Here is an 18240-nt window from a genome sequence, read left to right as displayed (position 1 = left end):
CCCTTGATTGTTTACTCTCTGTGGTGCCAATGAGTTATTTAGCCGATTTATTTTACTGTTGTTCTATTCATTTAATTACAATCACCTATTCTTCTGCGGCCGTTCATTTCCATTGTTGCATAATGTATGGCAAATACATTATTTACTTGTGTACAAGGGAATACTCTGCAGAGTTAAGTGAAGCTACTACCATGAATAGTTAATAGCCATGTTCCCCCTCTGAGCCTCACTCAAACAGGATTGATGTGTAACTGATACCGGATTCTTCCAAGTCCAAAACATCCAGTGCAGAGCATACTGCCATCTTTAACCTAAAAATTATTACTCATTTTCTACTTGGATTCTCTCAGATGGGCTCCTCGCAATTTGTACTGTGGCCTGGGTGCAATAGCATTCTTAAATCGGTCTCTGAGTTGTTACAGGGCAAGAATGGGAACATGCGATAAGCTACTGATGTTTCTTTAATGTATTACAGAGAGAGTTCAATATAGCTATTAGGGCTAATAGAATCAAGGGATATGGGGAGAAGGCAGGAACGGGGTACTGATTTTAGATGATCAACCATGATCATATTGAATGGCGGTGCAGGCTCGAAGGGCCGTATGGCCTACTCCTGCACCTATTTTCTATGTTTCTATGTTATATTGAGTTTCTGCCCTTCTTCTGTAACGCCTGAGTAAACGTCTTGGCTGAGAACCGGCAAAAGGAATCCAGCAAACAGGCAAACTTCAGGGTCAGGCAAAGCTGGAACTTGAACTAATGGCCTCCTGGCTGAACGCCAAAGGCTCAACTAAGTTAGCTATAGGGCAAAAGCTCTGCAATCTATTTAATCTTTTTTATCAAAATCATACATTCATTGACAATTTATTCTAAATCTGATATTCCAGCTATCTGGTGCGAATGGGACACAGAGTCTTTCTGTTTTCCAAATGGAATGAAAAATTTGCTCCGAATTACTAAAGTAATTTACCATCTGCAAAACAACACACATTTTAATGACAGTTGTATCAATCAGCACAACATCATTTGAGAAAATGAACATAAAGTGTACGATAGAAACAGATACAATTCACATATTTCCTTCAATCGTTAAAAACAAACCTTTCATTAATCTCAGCAAAATATGAAAGTTGGCACGTTTGCAATAAAACTGAAAGATATATTTTGGAAACTTCTGACCACTAAAACAAATTCTGTAGTTGTTAAAATGTTGGTACCTCTAGATCATTGAAAAATAAATGTGTGTCGGCCAGATTGAAAATCATTTCTTCCATTCGCAGTCCAAGTGTAACAGCCATTGGTGGGTCCTGAAAAATAAACGTTGCCATCAGAAACTGTACTGCTTTTCAACTTTGAGGGATCGTTATATTGTATGGTTAGTTCATATAATTAATGAGAGCGCGGAAGAGACCTGAAACAACACTGCAGTCTTTACCACGTGCATTTACTGGAATAGTTTCTTTCAAAACCATGTACGACTTCCTTCATTAAAAGAGAATGTAATAACTAAAGTCATTCCTTTTATCAAAAAGTAAATTTATAAAATGTGGATTACAAACATGTCTAAGACGCTACATCTTGAAAATATTAGACTATCTTAGCAGAAAAACCAGAGCATTTTTCGAAGACATGGACACCATTCATTGAATTATTACAAGGATAGTATGGTGCAACACAATTTTGGAGTTGAATGTAATTACGGGTTGGGTGATGGGTGGGGAAGGATGCGAGGCAGGTACATCATCACCTTTTGTTTTCTTTCTGTTTTTGTCTTTTTATTTCTCTACGTTTTTCTTATTTCTTTTACGTACTCACTCTTTGGCTACACCACTTTGGTAGTCTAGGGGTTCTATCCTTGCACTCTCTTGCTTTCTCTCTCTTATTTTCTCTTGACTTTAGCTAAAATTAAAATTGAAGCTGTACAATAACTGTATTATGTCATATGCCGCTGGTTATATTTTTGTACACTGCTTCTAATAAATAATTTTTTTTTTAAAATAGTAAATTTATGTTAAAGGTGAGTCACATTATCTTGATTCAGAAATCAACTCCCAGGAACACACTGTTGAAACTGTGCAACTCTTGTATCATCAGAAGATAGACACAATATGCTGTGATAGCAACTCCGAGGGTCAGGCAGCGTCTCTGGAGAAAAGGAATAGGTGACTTTTCGGGTCGAGACCCTTCTCCAGACTGAGAGTCAGGGGAGAGGGAAACTAGAGGTTTGGAAAGGTACAAGGAACTTGTAACATCAGATGCTTTCAAAATATAGGTGGCGGATTTACTAATGAGAATGTATTTACAACAACTGTACAGAATTTCCTGTGAGGCTTCCAGAGAAGCATTTAATGAACTGGAAACAGTTCTACAATGCTATTTACATGCTTCAATACATTTCACACTGCTGGGCTCAAATTGAGATATGAGGCAAACCAACAAAGCTTGAACCACTTTTGTCATTCTGCCAGTCCCTGCATCAGGTCATTTTATCAGTTCATTATAATTTCACTCTGTTTTCAAGAGTCAGCAATTTAGATTGCTGATTAGCTGTTATCAGGCAACTGAACCGTCCAATTGGCAACTAGACAACAATCCTGAGCTACCATCTACCTCATTGATGGCGCTCGGACTATCTTTAATTGGACTAAACTAAATAGGGGGGTGGAGGAGGGGGGGGGAGGAGACAAACTGGCGATATAAAGATGGAGTTAAAGGGAAAGAGAGTATAAGAAAAGTTAAGAAAGACACCAGAATGAACAGGGCAGAAAGCTCAGGAAGGGATAGGGGAATATGGCCAAGTGAAATGGGAATCGATGTGAAAGGTGAGGGGAGGAATGGATTAAAAGTATTATATATGAATGCACAAAGTATAAGAAATAAAGTGGATGAGCTTGAGGCTCCGTTAGAAATTGGCAGGTTTGACTTTGAGGGAATTACAGAGACATGGCTGCAAGAGGGCCCGGACTGGGAAGCGAATATTCAAGGGTATACATCCTATCGAAAAGACAGACAGGTGAGCAGAGGGGGTGGTGTAGCTCTGTTGGTGAGGAATTAAATTCAGTCCCTTGTGAGGGATGACATCAGTACGTAGAGTCAGTATTGTAAGGGTAAAAATACCCTATGGGACTTATCTACAGGTCCCCAAACAGTAGCCTGGATATAGGGTGCAAGTTAAAACAAGATTTAAAATTGGCACGTCGCAAAGGTAATGCCACGGTTGTTATGGGAGATTTCAACATGCAGGTAGACTGGGAAAATCAGGTTGGTTCTGGACCCCAAGAAAGGGAGTTTGTGGAGTACCTCTTTTGAGATGGATTCTTAGAGCAGCTTATATTGGAGCCTACCAGGGAGAAGGCAATTCTGGATTTAGTGTTGTGTAATGAACCGGATTTGATAAGGGAACTCGAGGTAAAGGAGCCATTAGGAGCTAGTGACCATAATATGATAAGTTTTAATCTACAATTTGAGAGGGAGAAGGGAAAATCAGAAGTGTCAGTGTTACAGTTGAATAAAGGGGACTATGGGGCCATGAGGGAAGAGTTGGCCAAAGTTGACTGGAAAGATACCCTAGCAGGGAAACAACAATGGCAGGTATTTCTGGGAATAATACAGAAGGTGCAGGATCAGTTCATTCCAAAGAGGAAGAAAGATTCTGAGGGGAGTAAAGAGTGACCGTGGCTGACAAGGGAAGTCAGGGACAGTATAAAAATAAAAGAGAAGAAGTATAACATAGCAAAGATGAGCGGGAAGCCAGAGGATTGGGAAAGTTTTAAAGAGCAACAGAAGATAACTAAAAAGGTAATACGGGAAGAAAAGATGAGGTACGAAGGTAAGCTAGCCAAGAATATAAAGGAGGATAGTAAAAGCTTCTTTAGGTATGTGAAGAGGAAAAAAATAGTTAAGGCCAAAGATGGATCCTTGAAGACAGAAACAGGTGAATTTATGATGGGGAACAAAGAAATGGCAGATGAGTTGAACAGGTACTTTGGATCCGTCTTCATGAATGAAGACACAAACAATCACCCGGATGTACTAGAGGACCTTGGGTGACGAAGGAACTGAAGATAATTCACATTAGGCAGGAAATCCCCAGGGCCTGATGGTCTGCATCCCAGAGTACTTATGGATGCGGCTCTAGAAATCGTGGATGCATTGGTGATCATTTTCCAATGTTCTATAGACTCAGGATCAGTTCCTGTGGATTGGAGGGTAGCTAATGTTAACCCACTTTTTAAAAAAGTCGGGAAAGAGAAAGCGGGGAATTATAGACCAGTTAGCCTGACATCGGTGGTGGGGAAGATGCTGGAGTCAATTATAAAAGATGAAATAGCGGCACATTTGGATAGCAGTAACAGGATCGGTCCGAGTCAGCATGGATTAACGATGGGGAAACCATGCTTGACTAATCTTCTGGACTTTTTTGAGGATGTAACAAAGAAAATGGACAAGGGAGAGCCAGTGGATGTTGTATACCTAGACTTTTGATAAGGTCCCACACAGGAGATTAGTGGGCAAAATTAGGGCATGTGGTATTAGGGGTAGGGTACTGACATGAATAGCAAATTGGTTGGCAGACAGGAAACAAAGGGTAGGGATTAACGGATCCTTCTCAGAATGGCAGGCAGTGACTAGTGGGGTACCATAAGGCTCGATGCTGGGACAGAAGCTATTTACAATTTACATTAATGATTTAGATGAAGGGATTAAAAGTAGGTTAGCAAATTTGCAGATGACACAAAGCTGGGTGGCAGCGTGAACTGTGAGGAGGATGCTATGAGAATGCAGGTTGACTTGGACAGGTTGGGTGAGTGGGCAGATGCATGGCAGATGCAGTTTAGCATGGATAAATGTGAGGTTGTCCACTTTGGTGACAAAAACAGGGAGGCAGATTATTATCTGAATGGTGTCAAGTTGAGAAAAGGGGAAGTACAACGAGATCAGGGGGGGGTCTTTGTTCATCAGTCACTGAAAGTAAGCATGCAGGTACAGCAGGCAGTGAAGAAAGCTAACTCTTCATATCAAGGGGAATTGAGTGTAGGAGCAAAGAGGTCCCTAGTGGGACCACACCTGGAGTATTGTGTGCAGTTTTGGTCTCCAAATTTGAGGAAGGACATTCTTGCTATTGAGGGAGTGCAGTGTAGGTTCACGAGGTTAATTCCTAGGATAACAGGGCCATCATATATTGATAGAATGGAGCGGCTGGGCTTGTAGACTCTGGAGTTTAGAAGGATGAGAGGGAATCTTATTGAAACGTTTATTAACGGATTGGACACACTAGAGACAGGAAACATGTTCCTGATGTTCGGGAGTCCAGAGCCAGGGGCCACAGTTTAAGAATAAAGGGTAGGCCATTTAGAACGGAGATGAGGGAAACTTTTTTTTTCACCAAGAGAGTTGTGAATCTGTGGAACTCTCTGCCTCAGAATGCAGTGGAGGCCAATTCTCTGGATGCTTTCAAAAGAGAGTTAGCTAGAGCTCTTAAAGATAGTGGCGTCAGGGGATATGGGGAGAAGGCAGGAACGAGGTACTGATCGTGAATGATCAGCCATGATTACATTAAATAGCGGTGCTGGCTTGAGGGGCCAAATGGCCTACTCCTGCACCTATTGTCTATTGACTTTACTGAACCTTATCTTGCACTAAATATTATTCCCTTTATCCTGTACCAGTATAATGTGGACAGCTTGATTCGCTGACTGGATAGCAAGCAACACAATGCTTGCATGGTACATACTTGTCACCATAAACTAAACTAAAATAAATATGAAATTATGTACAGATTTTAGCTGCAACAGGTAAAATAATAATTTTTCTGCACTTATTTTGTAAGTTTGCCAACAAATGTTAAATCTCTCTGTAAGATTTGCTTTGTATTCTTATTCATTGTATTTGTATTTTCTGTTTCATGTTTGTTTATGGCCTTGATATTCATCACTTTAACTGTTGAACTGTTTCCATGAGTGGATATTGTTATACAGGCTATTGCCTGATATTGGTGATCGGATGACCTGTCAGGATGATGGAGATCATGTTCCCACTAACATCACCTAGCTGTTGATCTTTAAGAAAGAACTGCAGACGCTGGAAAAGTCGAAGGTAGACAAATATGCTGGAGAAACTCAGTGGGTGAGCAGCATCTATGGAGCGAAGGAATAGGTGACGTTTCGGGTCGAGACCCTTCTTCAGTCTGAAGCAGGGTCTCGACCTGAAACATCACCTATTCCTTCGCTCCATAGATGCTGCCTCACCCGATGAGTTTCTCCAGCATTTTTGTCTACCTTGCTGTTGAGGGTCACCAAGCAGCTTCTCTTAAGAATATGACTTCTCTGGCTGCTGCAAGGTTTACTTTAAAACCACCGACAGTCAATGGACTGCAGCCTTTCAATAGCAACACTGGGCTTGAACTTCTCAGAAACTCTTGGGCCATCTAATACACATGGCAGGTCATGACCTGGGTGATTGGCTGATGCCTGTAGGAAATATGGCATACTTTGGTGAATTTGATCATTGCTTTGGGATGTTTATTTTTAGTTTTTGCTTTGTGGCCAGGTGGACGGCATGCTATTCAGCAACTGAGAGAAATTCAAGGGTAGACATTCATTAAATGGGGAATTGGGATTTATTTAGCGGCATTACAGCTGGCTGGCTTTCTTACAGTCGATATGGGTAAAAAAAATCCCTGTTTAGGTTCTTTCCTGATTCTTCCCTTCTGTCCATTGTTGTTCATTTTCACGTTGGCAAACTGGTGTAGCTTACTGCAGGTTACCACAGATGAGGGGTGGGGGGTGGGACCTCATTGAAACATCCCAAATACAGTAGTGAAAGGCCTGAATGGAGTAGATGTGGAGAGGATGTTTCCGCTACTGGGAGAGTCTAGGACCAAAGGTCATAGCCTCAGAATTAAGGGACGTTCCTTTTGGAAGATTAGGTGGAATTTCTTTAGTCAGTGGGTGGTGAATCTATGGAATTCATTGCCACTGATGGCTGTGGAGGCAAAGTCAGTGGATATTTTTAAGGCTGAGATAGATAGATTCTTAGGTACACAAAAATTCTGGAGAAACTCAGCGGTTGCGGCAGCATCTATGGAGCGAAGGAAATAGGCAACGTTTCGGGCCGAAACCCTTCTTCAGACATAGATAGATTCTTGATTAGTATGGGTGAAAGCAGGAGAATGGAGTTCAGAGGGAAAGACAGACCAGCCATGATTGAATGACGGAGTAGACTTGATGGGCCAAATGGCCTAATTCTGCACCTATCACTTATGAACTTATCTTGACATCCACTTTGCTGAATACTACTGGGCTCCTCCAGAGACTCAAGGCAGTGAAACCGTCACCAATTGTAAATGGTCTGCTCCATCACACCTTGTTTCCCAGCCTGGCATTTGCTGCATATGTGCAGCCCACTTGCACGAATGTTGTGCGCTGAAGTGAACGGCCGTGCCATCATTGCATAACCTTTGCTGGCCAGATCTGTCAAATATATCAACACACACAGCAGACTGCCACTTAACTGGCTAGTACTCGGATGCATGAAAGCACAAAGCCTCAGCCATTTGAACAGCAGCTGGCAACACATTTGAACCCTACTCTAACGCTGCTGCTGTGGATGCAGCAATTTGTTGATTGTAGTTCTTCTCTGTAGCTCCTGTCTGAGGTGTAGGTGTACAGGCATCCTCTGACAACGCTTCTACATTCACCTTCTAGGTGTCTGGCTGGTTCTCTGTGCTCTACATTCATTCTACCTGTCGTATGTACATCAGGGGATGCCTTGGTAATGTATCCAGTTCATGGAGCAACTGATTATGTGGAAGCCTTGATTTCAGGATACAGCACCTCAGCAATTTCCACATCACCCTCTCCAAATGTTAATAGAAGATTTGAAAGATTTCTAGAGAGCACCAAGTGCTTGTAGAAACATCACAACCAGTAATGAAAATCAATCCGCAATCAATTTGATTATAATTTCATAAGATCATAAATTCATGTTATAGGAGCAGAATTAGGCGATTTGGCCCATCACGTCTACTCCGCCATTCAATCATGGCTGATCTATCTTTCTCTCTTAACCCCATTCTCTTGCCTTCTCCCCATGACCCCTGAAACCTGTTTTAATTTATTTAATTGTGATGGGTTGGGATTGGGTTAGTGAAGGGGCGTGCGGATGGCAGACCTATTGCCTGACTGCACTGAACATGCACTCAGCTGCAAAAGGTTAGAATACTCATTTCCAAATGACAATGCTGCGGTGAATCAGCATTGAAAGTCCCCACCTTCCAACCTATCAGCTAAACCATTGATTTTCTCACTCTGACCACTCGCACACCATTCCCCACAAACCTCCCGATACTGATGGACTCCCGACTGCTGAACACAACCTTCCGGCAACAATCCCAGTTAGCTGGCCTTCGCCCCATACTGGCACGATGGAGCAGGGGTAGAGTTGTTGCCTTTCAGCGCCAGAGACCCAGGTTCAATTCTGACTACGGGTGGTATCTGTACGGAGTTTGTACGTTTCCCATGTGCCTATGTGGGTTTCCCCCAGATGCTCCAGTTTCCTCACACATTCCAAAGACATGCGGGGTTGTAGGTTAATTGGCTTCAATAAAAATTGTAAATTGCCCCTAGTGTGTAGGATGGTGCTGGTGTATGGGGATGACTGGTTGGCGTGGACTGAGTGGTCCAAAGGGATTGTTTCCCCGCTGTATCTCTAAACTAAACTAAACCTCTTTTCCCCCATGACCCTCATTGTTTGGTAATGATCGTGGGTTTCTCAATCTCTGGGTCTACCCCTGACCCCTGACCCCTGTGCCTCTCTCAGCCCCTCTCAGCCTCTCTCAGCCTCTCTCCTCCCACCATAGCCCAGGACCTACCACACATGAAGCCAATTCAGTAACTTCACGGCAGCCTGCAAATAGAATGGTTGTTGTCCTCCTGTACATGGTGGACAAACCTGCCTCTACAGATGCTGCCTGGTCATCAGCCGTATAACTTCAATCAACAAAAGTGCTCGGCCACAACTAAGTTTCAGAGCAGAATGTTCAGCTTTGTGCCTCAGAAGAGTAGTGTAAACAGAAACATAGACAATAGATGCAGGAGTAATCTCAATAGATGCAGGACCCTTATAAGCATAGACAATAGGTGCAAGACCCTAATGCAGGAGTAGGCCTTTCGAGCTAGCACCACCCTTCAATATGATCATGGCTGATAATCCAAAATCAGTATCCCGATCCTGTTCTCCACATATCCCTTGATTCTGGTTGCCACAAGAGCTATATCTAACTCCCTCGAGAATACATCTGTATGTATGATTGTAGCTGGCAGAGCTCCTGCCTCACGGCGCCAGAGACCCCGGATCGATCCTGACCTTGGGTGCTGTAGGTGTTGAATTTGCTAATTCTCCCTATAACCACGTGGGTTTTCTCTAGCTTCTCCGGTTTCTTTCCACATCCAAAAGACGTGCAGACTTATAAGTTACCTGGCCTCTGTAAACTGCCCAATGTGTGTAGGGAACGGATATTGTGAGAAAAGGGTTAATAGAGATGGTTGATTTATACTAGAACTCTGAAATATAACTTTGAAAGAAATAAGGTGTCAGCAGAAGCCAGAATTTCTCACAGATATGAAAGCAGGATAAGATGGAACCAGAGCAAATGGGTGATTAACATTTAGTGTGGACTCAGGCCGCCGAAGGGCTTATGTCCACGCTGTATTTCGAGACAATAAACACAATGGGATTATCCACGTGAGATAGTGTGGATTTTAAAGGCATGATTTTGCTGTGGTTAAAAGTATTTCCATTAACACTCTAAAATGTTATTGGAAATAATTTTGACCAAGGCTCATCTGTTCTGTTAGCCTTCTGCATGCAGATATGAGTGTCAATATGTCTTTTGGTATAGATGCATAGCAGAAAGACACAATATTCTGGAGTAAAGGGCCTGTCCCACTGTACAAGGTAATTCAAGAGCTCTCCCGAGTTTAAAAAAAAAAATCAAACTTGTGGTAAGCACGTAGAATGTACGGAGCACGTACGTCGGAGCTCGGGACATCTCTTAGCGGCTCGTAACGCTAACGGCAGGTACTCGGGAAACGCGGTAAGCTCGTGAAAATTTTTCAACACGTTGAAAAATGTCCACGAGAGCCCCGAGTACCTACGAGCGGCTATTACCGTAATTCTTCGCGTTCAAATCAGGGGAAACTCGGGAGAACTCTTGAATTATCTCGTACAGTGAGACAGGCCCTTAACAGCGGGACAGGCAGCGTCCCTGGAGAGAAGGAATGGTGACGTTTCAGGTCGAGACCCTTCTTCAGACTGAAAGTCACTGGGAAGCATAGTAGAAATATCGAGAAAGTGAATTGGGTAAGTTAGGGTTACTCTGTGCAGCAAAGTTTAATCAAGCGACTGTAGTCTTCTTTGACACCTGTCTTGTTCTGTCAAGAACCATTATTTAAGGGTTCAGCATTTTTAAAAATTCTGCAGACCAACTGGCATCAGCTGCAGAAACCATCATCAACTGCGGGTCATAATGGGTCAAATACCAATCCTCCTTATTTGTTGATATGGTAACCAAACTAAAACACAAATAGATTTACTACCATGAGATATTTTGTAAGTCTGCAATGAACATTATAATTTGACATACTTGTACGTATAACACAATAAAATATTTAGTTCAACCATTCCACTATACCCGAATGTAATGATTGTAGGGGAAATTGATTTGCTGTAAATTGTGCAAAAATCATGAGAACAAATCTATTGTTTTTTTGCTATATTTACTTTGTGTAAAAAAATGTTTTTTTTAATAAAAATCTATTTTTATAATTTTTAACTGAGAGGGGCAAATGACAAGTTATTTGGTTTTTAACAACATATTTTAAATTCTATTTCTATGACTACAACAATATTTTCTACTAAAATAAGATTATGCATTCCACATTGTTGTAAAAAAGAAGTACATGTGTTAATTATAGTTCTTCTTCACCCCTCAACCAGCAATTACACTCAGTGTGCCTCAGTTCTATTTACATTTTGGCAAGTTGGCCAGTATTTTGACATTGCTTTTCACAGTCTGTCTCATTCTCATTTAATGGCTCAGTAATTCTTCCTGTGTACATCTAGTAAAGTATTCCAAAGTACTCTTGAAACTGTCACTTCACTGATAAAATATACCACATACCCTACAGTCAATAGCCTTTGTCCTCCCACCTATCCTATTACGGCTATATTAGCTGCAGTTCTCATTCTAACTTAAATCCTGAGGAGTGAACTGTGGATAGTAATAATTAAAAATTTATTGATGTCTAGACAACTGGAAGATTCATTGATACCTTTAGTTCCATGGCTGAGAAAACAGAGACCAAATTACCCCCGTTAGACATACCTAATACGCTGGTTTCCTTATCACTGTGACTTGACATTCAGATCCGTGCCACATATATTTAAAACAAACACTTTGCACAGTAATAACTCAATTATATAGACCAGCATGCCAAATTTCTAGCTATATTTATGACCTTTGGTATTATCTGCAATTTCCCTTAACAGTTGTGAGCTTTTGGTGTACAACTGCCGCAGATAAACGATAAGATACGATACAAGAGAACTTTATTCATCCCCAAAGGGAAATTGGTCTGCCAACAGTCATAACACACAAGTTACACGAAAACTTGAAGTTTAAATTAAATTAAAAGCGAAAAGAAAAGATAAAAAAAAAGTTTCAAACAAACAAACGTAGAAGTTTCCCCTGGGCAGAAGATTCTAAACTAGAGTGCCCCCCCTCTCCCACTGGGTCCCCCTTTGTTCTCCCACCATCCTTCACGGCGGTCCCCCCCCACGCGGGGTCCCCACTGTCTTCCCCTCATCCCCCTCACGCTCATCGACCGCACAAAACAGCGCACTCTGATGTGTAAGAAACAAAGCTCCAAACCCAAGTCTGATGAGGTGTTTAAACATGAAATGCTAAACGGTGGGGTTCATTGATGCCCTTTCTAAATTATTAACTCTTGTTTTACAAACATTTTGGGTTACAATTGACAAAAACATATTTTTCTTAAAATATGGGAGCAAAATGAATAATTGTTCCCAGTGTGTGAAATTATTATAGCTTTACAGCTGATTTGAGAGGGTAAACATTGCAAAGGTGTACATCATATCTGACAAACTGGCTGGGGAAGTTTGAAGAGATTATTAAAGCAACGATGGCTATGGATGACATTTATATGGACTTTCATAGACTTTTGATACAACACCTCATAGGAGGCCATTAGCTAAATCAGGGATTGAAAGCAAATAATGGAAAATGAATTAGCAGCAGACAACTTGGAATAAAAACTCCTCTCATTTCACACTCTCATTTCACTCCTACCATTAGGATGAGGTTATAGGAGTCTGAAAACTGTGACCAATAGGTTCAAGAATAGCTTCCCCATAACCAAAGGGCTCTTGAATATTACACAACACTAACCTCAACTATGAACTATTAATTATCTTTGTTTTTACTAAAGACTTTGGGTTTTCTTGCACTAGTATTGAGGTTATTAATTAATTTTTTGTTTATTACATATGATCTATGAGCGTAGTGTTTACAGGCCTGTTATGCTGCTGCAGGTGAGAATTTCATTGTCCCAATGATGGTACATATGATAATTAAACACTTGATTCATGGGGGATTGTACACGGGGACTTAATTAGGCAAGAAATGATTGATATTGCTCCCCCCCCCCCCCCCCGGATAGGATTTGTGTTTGGATCTGATAACAATATTTTTCAGGTGGGAGTTTGCAACCTTCACGTGGTCCACCCTGTTTCGACGAATGCAATCAACTTGGCTTGCACAAACAGAAGATCAAACAGAACAAGTTGTCTTACAACTTTAGGCTGTGCACACCATACGCAAGATGAAGATAACAATGTTTTTGAATGATTGAAATGAAGGGATTAAAAAAAATGCTTGCTTGTCAATGTCACACAGATTATAAGCAGTGCCCATGGAAGCATTAAATTATTCATAGTGCTTCACTGTTTCTTGCTTGATGGGTATTAATTGAGGTAGCAAACAGGCAAAATAGCTGTAAATTTATTTCAATGTAGATAAATGTGAGGCCATCCAATTTGGATTGTGGATGGGTAGAAAGGAATATTTCCTAAATGGTTACAATTTGGAAGTAGTGGAGATCCGAAGAGAGGTCAAACCCCTTAAAAAAAGTGATGGTGAGCTGCCTTCTTAAACGGTGGTGCCCTCTGATGTAAGTATTCCCTCACTGACTTTGGGATGGGACATTCTAACGTGTAGACCTAGAATGAAGGAACAAAAAATATATTTTGCTTGTATATCAGGAAAATGTGCAATTTGGAAGAGAACCTGCAGGTGGCAGTGTTCCCATTAGCTTTATGGGCGATAAATTTGGCAAGTGCTGCCAGAATAACCAAAGTCAATAAATGCAGTGTATTTTGTTGATGGTACACACTTCAGCCACTGAGCTATTATAGCAGAATTAATTAATGTTTAGGTTAGCAAAAGGGTGTTAATCAAATTGAGGCAGACAGCCAAAGAGTCATACAACATGGAAACAGGCTGCCATGTTCACATTGACCAGTAGGAACCAATCCATATTAATCTCATCTTTCAGCACTTGGCCAGTGGGCTGCTGTGCCTTGCACATTCATGTGCTTGCCTATTCACATCTTAAATGGTGTCAGTGACTCTACTTCCACCACCATCTCCAGCAGTGCATTCCGTGTACTCACCATTCTCTGAGGCAAAAAAGTTTCTTCTCAGGTTCCTTCTAACCTTCATCCTACTTACCCCTCAATCTACGTACATAGTTTTATCTACTACTGGTCAGCACGGTGGCGCAGCGGTAGAGTTGCTGCTTATGGCGCCAGAGACTCTGGCTCGATCCTGACTACGGGTGCTGCCTGTATGGGGTTTGTATGTTCTCCCCGTGACCTGCGGGGGTTTTCTCTGGGTGCTCCGGTTTCCTCTCACACTCCCACGACGTACAGGTTTGTAGGTTAATTAGCTTCGGTAAAATTGTAAATTGTCCCGAGTGTATGTTGGAGAGTGTTAGTGTGCGTGTGCCGCTGGTCGGCGCTGACTCTCTGGGCCAAAGGGCCTGTTTTCATGCTGTATCTTTACACTGAACAAAACTAAACAATATTGGTAATAATGCTGTGCAACTCAGGCCAATGCTCATGAAACACCGCCTCTTACATTCACAGACATCCATGAGACACTGGACACGCTGATTTATGCGACTGAAACCCATGGGAGAAAGTGAATAAGGCCAATCAGCAAGATCCAGTAAGTGTTCTAAACCTTGTACGCCAAACACATCATTAGATACTCTGTCACCTACAGACAATGTATCCAAGTAATTCAGAACAATCCTAAATATATTGCCTGAACCTGTCCATTCGCATCACATGCTTCTTGAACCTCTTCCAAAATAACACTAAAGGCAGGTTTATATCAAATCTCTGCCAACCAGCTGGAAGAGGAACTAGAATCAATACATGCATATTGACTAGAGCCTTGAAGGACAATGACTTCCTGTAATTTTCCTCAATATAATTGTGACTCAGCACCACACAAGTCAAAGGTCTGCCACTCTATGCTCAGTAATTTGTTGATATTTCTGAAGGGTGGCTTAGAAATTAATTGTTTTTTAGTCTACTGTAGTTTAGTTTAGAGATACAGCATGGAAACAGGTCCTTCAGCACACCGAGTCCGCACCAACCAGCGATCCTCACACATTAACACTATCCTATTAACACTATCCGATGCACACTAGGGACAATTTACACTTAAACCAAGCCAATTAACCTACAAACCTGCATGTCTTGGGAGTATGGGAGGAAACCGAAGATCTTGGAGAAAACCCACGCAGTCACGGGGAGAACGTACAAACTCCGTACAGATAGCATCCGAAGTTGGAATCATCAGGATCGAACCTGGGTCTCCGGCACTGCAAGCGCTGTAAGGCAGTAACTCTACCGCTGCGCCACCATGCCGCTCTTTTATTTAGCTTTTCTTGCACACGTTTCTTATACAACAGCAAAAGAACAACTGCTATCTGAGCTTTTAACTCGCCTTCAATGGAGAAATGTAGAAAGAAGCAACAGCAGGTGCTAGTTAGCAAAAAAAAGACACACGGTGCTGGAGAATCTCAATGGGTTATCTCTGGAGAACATGAATAGGTTACATTTCGCTTCGGGAGTCTTCTTCAGACATCATCTCTACATAGTCTCCAGAGATGCTGCTTGACCCACTGAGTTACTCCAGCACTTTGTGTCTTTCAATGGAGGAATAATTACTTCACAAGAGAGCTGGCGAACAAAATTTGAGGCAGATCAATGAAAGCAAAAGGTAGGTGCTAAGAATTGTCCAGAGGGGAGAGAGAGGGAAGGAGACAGAAATTTCTGGAAATAATTCCAGAGTCATGAGGTCAGATCGTCTTAGTTGCAGGGACGAAATTCAGTGATGATCAAGGAGTCGGAATTGAAGAATTTTAGGATTAGATGAATCCGTATATCCACCTCCGAATGGAAAATCTTGCCATTCAAGTTTCTATTAAGCCTTGCCTCTCGTGTCTTAAACCTACAGTGCCCTCCATAATGTTTGGGACAAAGACCCATCATTTATTTATTTGCCACTGTACTCCACAATTTGAGATTTGTAATTGAAAAAATTACATGTGGTTATTGTGCACATTGTCAGATTTTATTCAAGGGTATTTTTATACATTGAGAAATTTATAATAGTAAATGAATGGGTATTTGGAATTTAATTTTCTGATGAATTGAATATTAATTGAGACCTTTGTCTCCTTTTCGTTAGCGGCGTATAATATTTTAATGATTGCTGCATTGTAGGTGAACTACATTTGTTGTTTTAACCCATGAAGAAAAAGTTTACAAAAATAATTTTTTGGAAATGCAAATAGTGAAGGAGAATAATCTGAGCTGTGCGCAGAGCTGGCATGTGTTAAGATTTTGAAAATTGCACTGGTGTGCTTTTCATTGTGAAGACACAGGAGCCAACTTGATCAGTTTACCACATGTTAAGAAAACATTTTGCTCGAGAATACTGTTGTTTTTAATTGTTGCATAGCTTTCGAAGTCTTAGTGCGATGCAACCAATTTAACGATTTTTTTAAAACATCTAACTTAGAGAATGTATTTTACATTGAGCTAATGTAAGATTTGAGAAATTAAAACAAAATGGAAAATAAACCACCTGTAAACAGAAAACGAAAGCTGTGGATTCCAACTAATCTATTATTATACTTTTGGAACAATAAATCTGAGTAGTGTTCAGTTTTGGGCACTGTACTGGAGGAAAGATGTTGTCAAACTGGTAAGGGTGCAGAGAAGATTTATGAGATGTTGCCAGGACTTGAAGGCCTGAGCTATAGGGAGAGGTTGAGCAGACTAGGACTCTATTTCTTAGAGCGCAGAAGGATGAGGGGGTGATCTTATAGAGGTACAAAAACCATGAGAGGAATAGATCGGGTAAATGCACAGAGTCTCTTTCTCAAAAGAAGGGAATCGAGAATCGGGGGACATACTGTAGATTTAAGGTGAAAGATTTAATAGGAACCTGAGGGGTAAGTATTTTGCACAAATGTTGGTGGGTGCATGGAACGAGCTACCAGAGGAAGTAGTTGAGGCAGGTGCTATCGCAATGTTAGAAAACATTTAGACAGATACATGGATAACAGGTTTAGAGGGAAATGGGCCAAATGGAGGCAGGTGGGGCTAGTGTAGAAGGGACATGTTGGTCGGTGTGGGCAAGTTGGGCTGATGGGCATGTTTCCATGCTGTATGACTTTATGACTTCAGAGTACTTTAGTTATCATTTTTTTTAAATACCTCTATTTATTATACACAGTCGCTATTTTCACATCATACAGTTATATATGATCAACATTGGATATGACTGTGCCATGATATGCTATACCTAACTTGACCCCTTTTGCTCTTAACAGCTTTTAATACAGTTCAACAATACATTATCTCTACTACCTCTCCTCTGCAATTCACACCCAGGTCAGCAGCTGGCTGTTTTCATCTCTTACTTGTCCCAAATAACTAAAAATCCTCCATATTACTTTTCTTTTTGCCTCCGTACAGTTGCCACTGGTATAGTGATTGGCAACACTTGTAACCCCCTCCAATTCTGCACCTACATTACTGTTGACTATATTAGTGTTAACTTGCATAATGAGCATTGACAACACCCAAAGCCAACTTCCCATTGCAACCCTTCTTACAGAATACTGGTCCTCTGTTGGACTAGTGCAGTGTATATCTTCATGAACTTACTCCACAGCAAGGGTGTCCTTTGTTGGCTAAGGACACTAAAACTGTGCACATTACTCCTGATGCAGTCTCATTAAAGTCCTATGTAAATGCAGCCAGGGAGTGGATGACGAGAAATATTTTCATCCAATGTGATAAAGTTCTGGAAATCTCTGCCTGAAATTCAGAAACACTCATTCGTATTCAAAAGGTACGAAGGTGAACACATGAAGAGCTGCAACCAAAAAGATTGTGGAGTGGGAAGTACAAAATTGTAATAGTAGGGGTTACACATTGGATAGAAAAATACAAGGAGGATAATAAAAAAGAGATGAGGACAACATTTTTTGCAGAGATTACCTCTGATCTGAGCTCAGATTGTGGTGGACATAGTCAATCAAATTGCATTTATGCAGGTTATTATGGGGAATGAATGGGGGAATAGGAATCAAGAGAAACTATTAGAAGCTACCATAGACTCAATAGGTTCCTTATGTGCCATTATTGTACAATTTTATGATAACATCAAGTTCTTTTGGATTGACGATTAAAAGTGTGGACGAAGAAAGGTTTCAACATTTACACCCCTTGAGAGTAGATTGTAAATACTTAATTTACACTGTAACACTGCAGATGTACTGACCACGGAGTGAATTGCAGTAAGAACAATTTCCGGGTATTTGGATCAATCCAACATTCTAACTGGGAACTTCACTGGTGTGAGTTGTGCTTATGTGGCTGAAAATATCAATGTCAAGCACACATCAAATAAAGTCAATAAATGGGGCATTAATTTGGCAATCTTGGAAAATTTCTGAATAAATAAAGTTCTAATTAAAATCCTTGCCAATGAAGGTGCATGGAGTATAAATCAACGGCCTGCTTTAAATACACACATGTTGTAATTTGAGTATGAAGCTGCCAATGTAGTGC

At 41.1% G+C, this 18240-nt stretch overlaps 1 protein-coding gene across 44 annotated transcripts in view; it reads right to left on the bottom strand.

Moving 5' to 3' along the window:
• Window positions 1-18240, bottom strand: part of eya4 (EYA transcriptional coactivator and phosphatase 4) — a 408000-nt gene that overhangs the window by 37894 nt on the left and 351866 nt on the right. For all 44 annotated transcript variants that reach the window (XM_055635975.1, XM_055635976.1, XM_055635979.1 and 41 more), the window contains one exon: window positions 1218-1307. In XM_055635975.1, the coding sequence (XP_055491950.1) occupies window positions 1218-1307 (90 nt within the window). The remainder of the gene's footprint in view (window positions 1-1217; window positions 1308-18240) is intronic.

This window comes from Leucoraja erinacea, chromosome 5 (genome assembly GCF_028641065.1).
Source record: "Leucoraja erinacea ecotype New England chromosome 5, Leri_hhj_1, whole genome shotgun sequence".
Lineage (NCBI taxonomy): Eukaryota > Metazoa > Chordata > Chondrichthyes > Rajiformes > Rajidae > Leucoraja > Leucoraja erinaceus.
The sequence above is the reverse complement of the archived record's forward strand: the minus strand, read 5'-3'. Positions and strand labels throughout refer to the sequence as shown.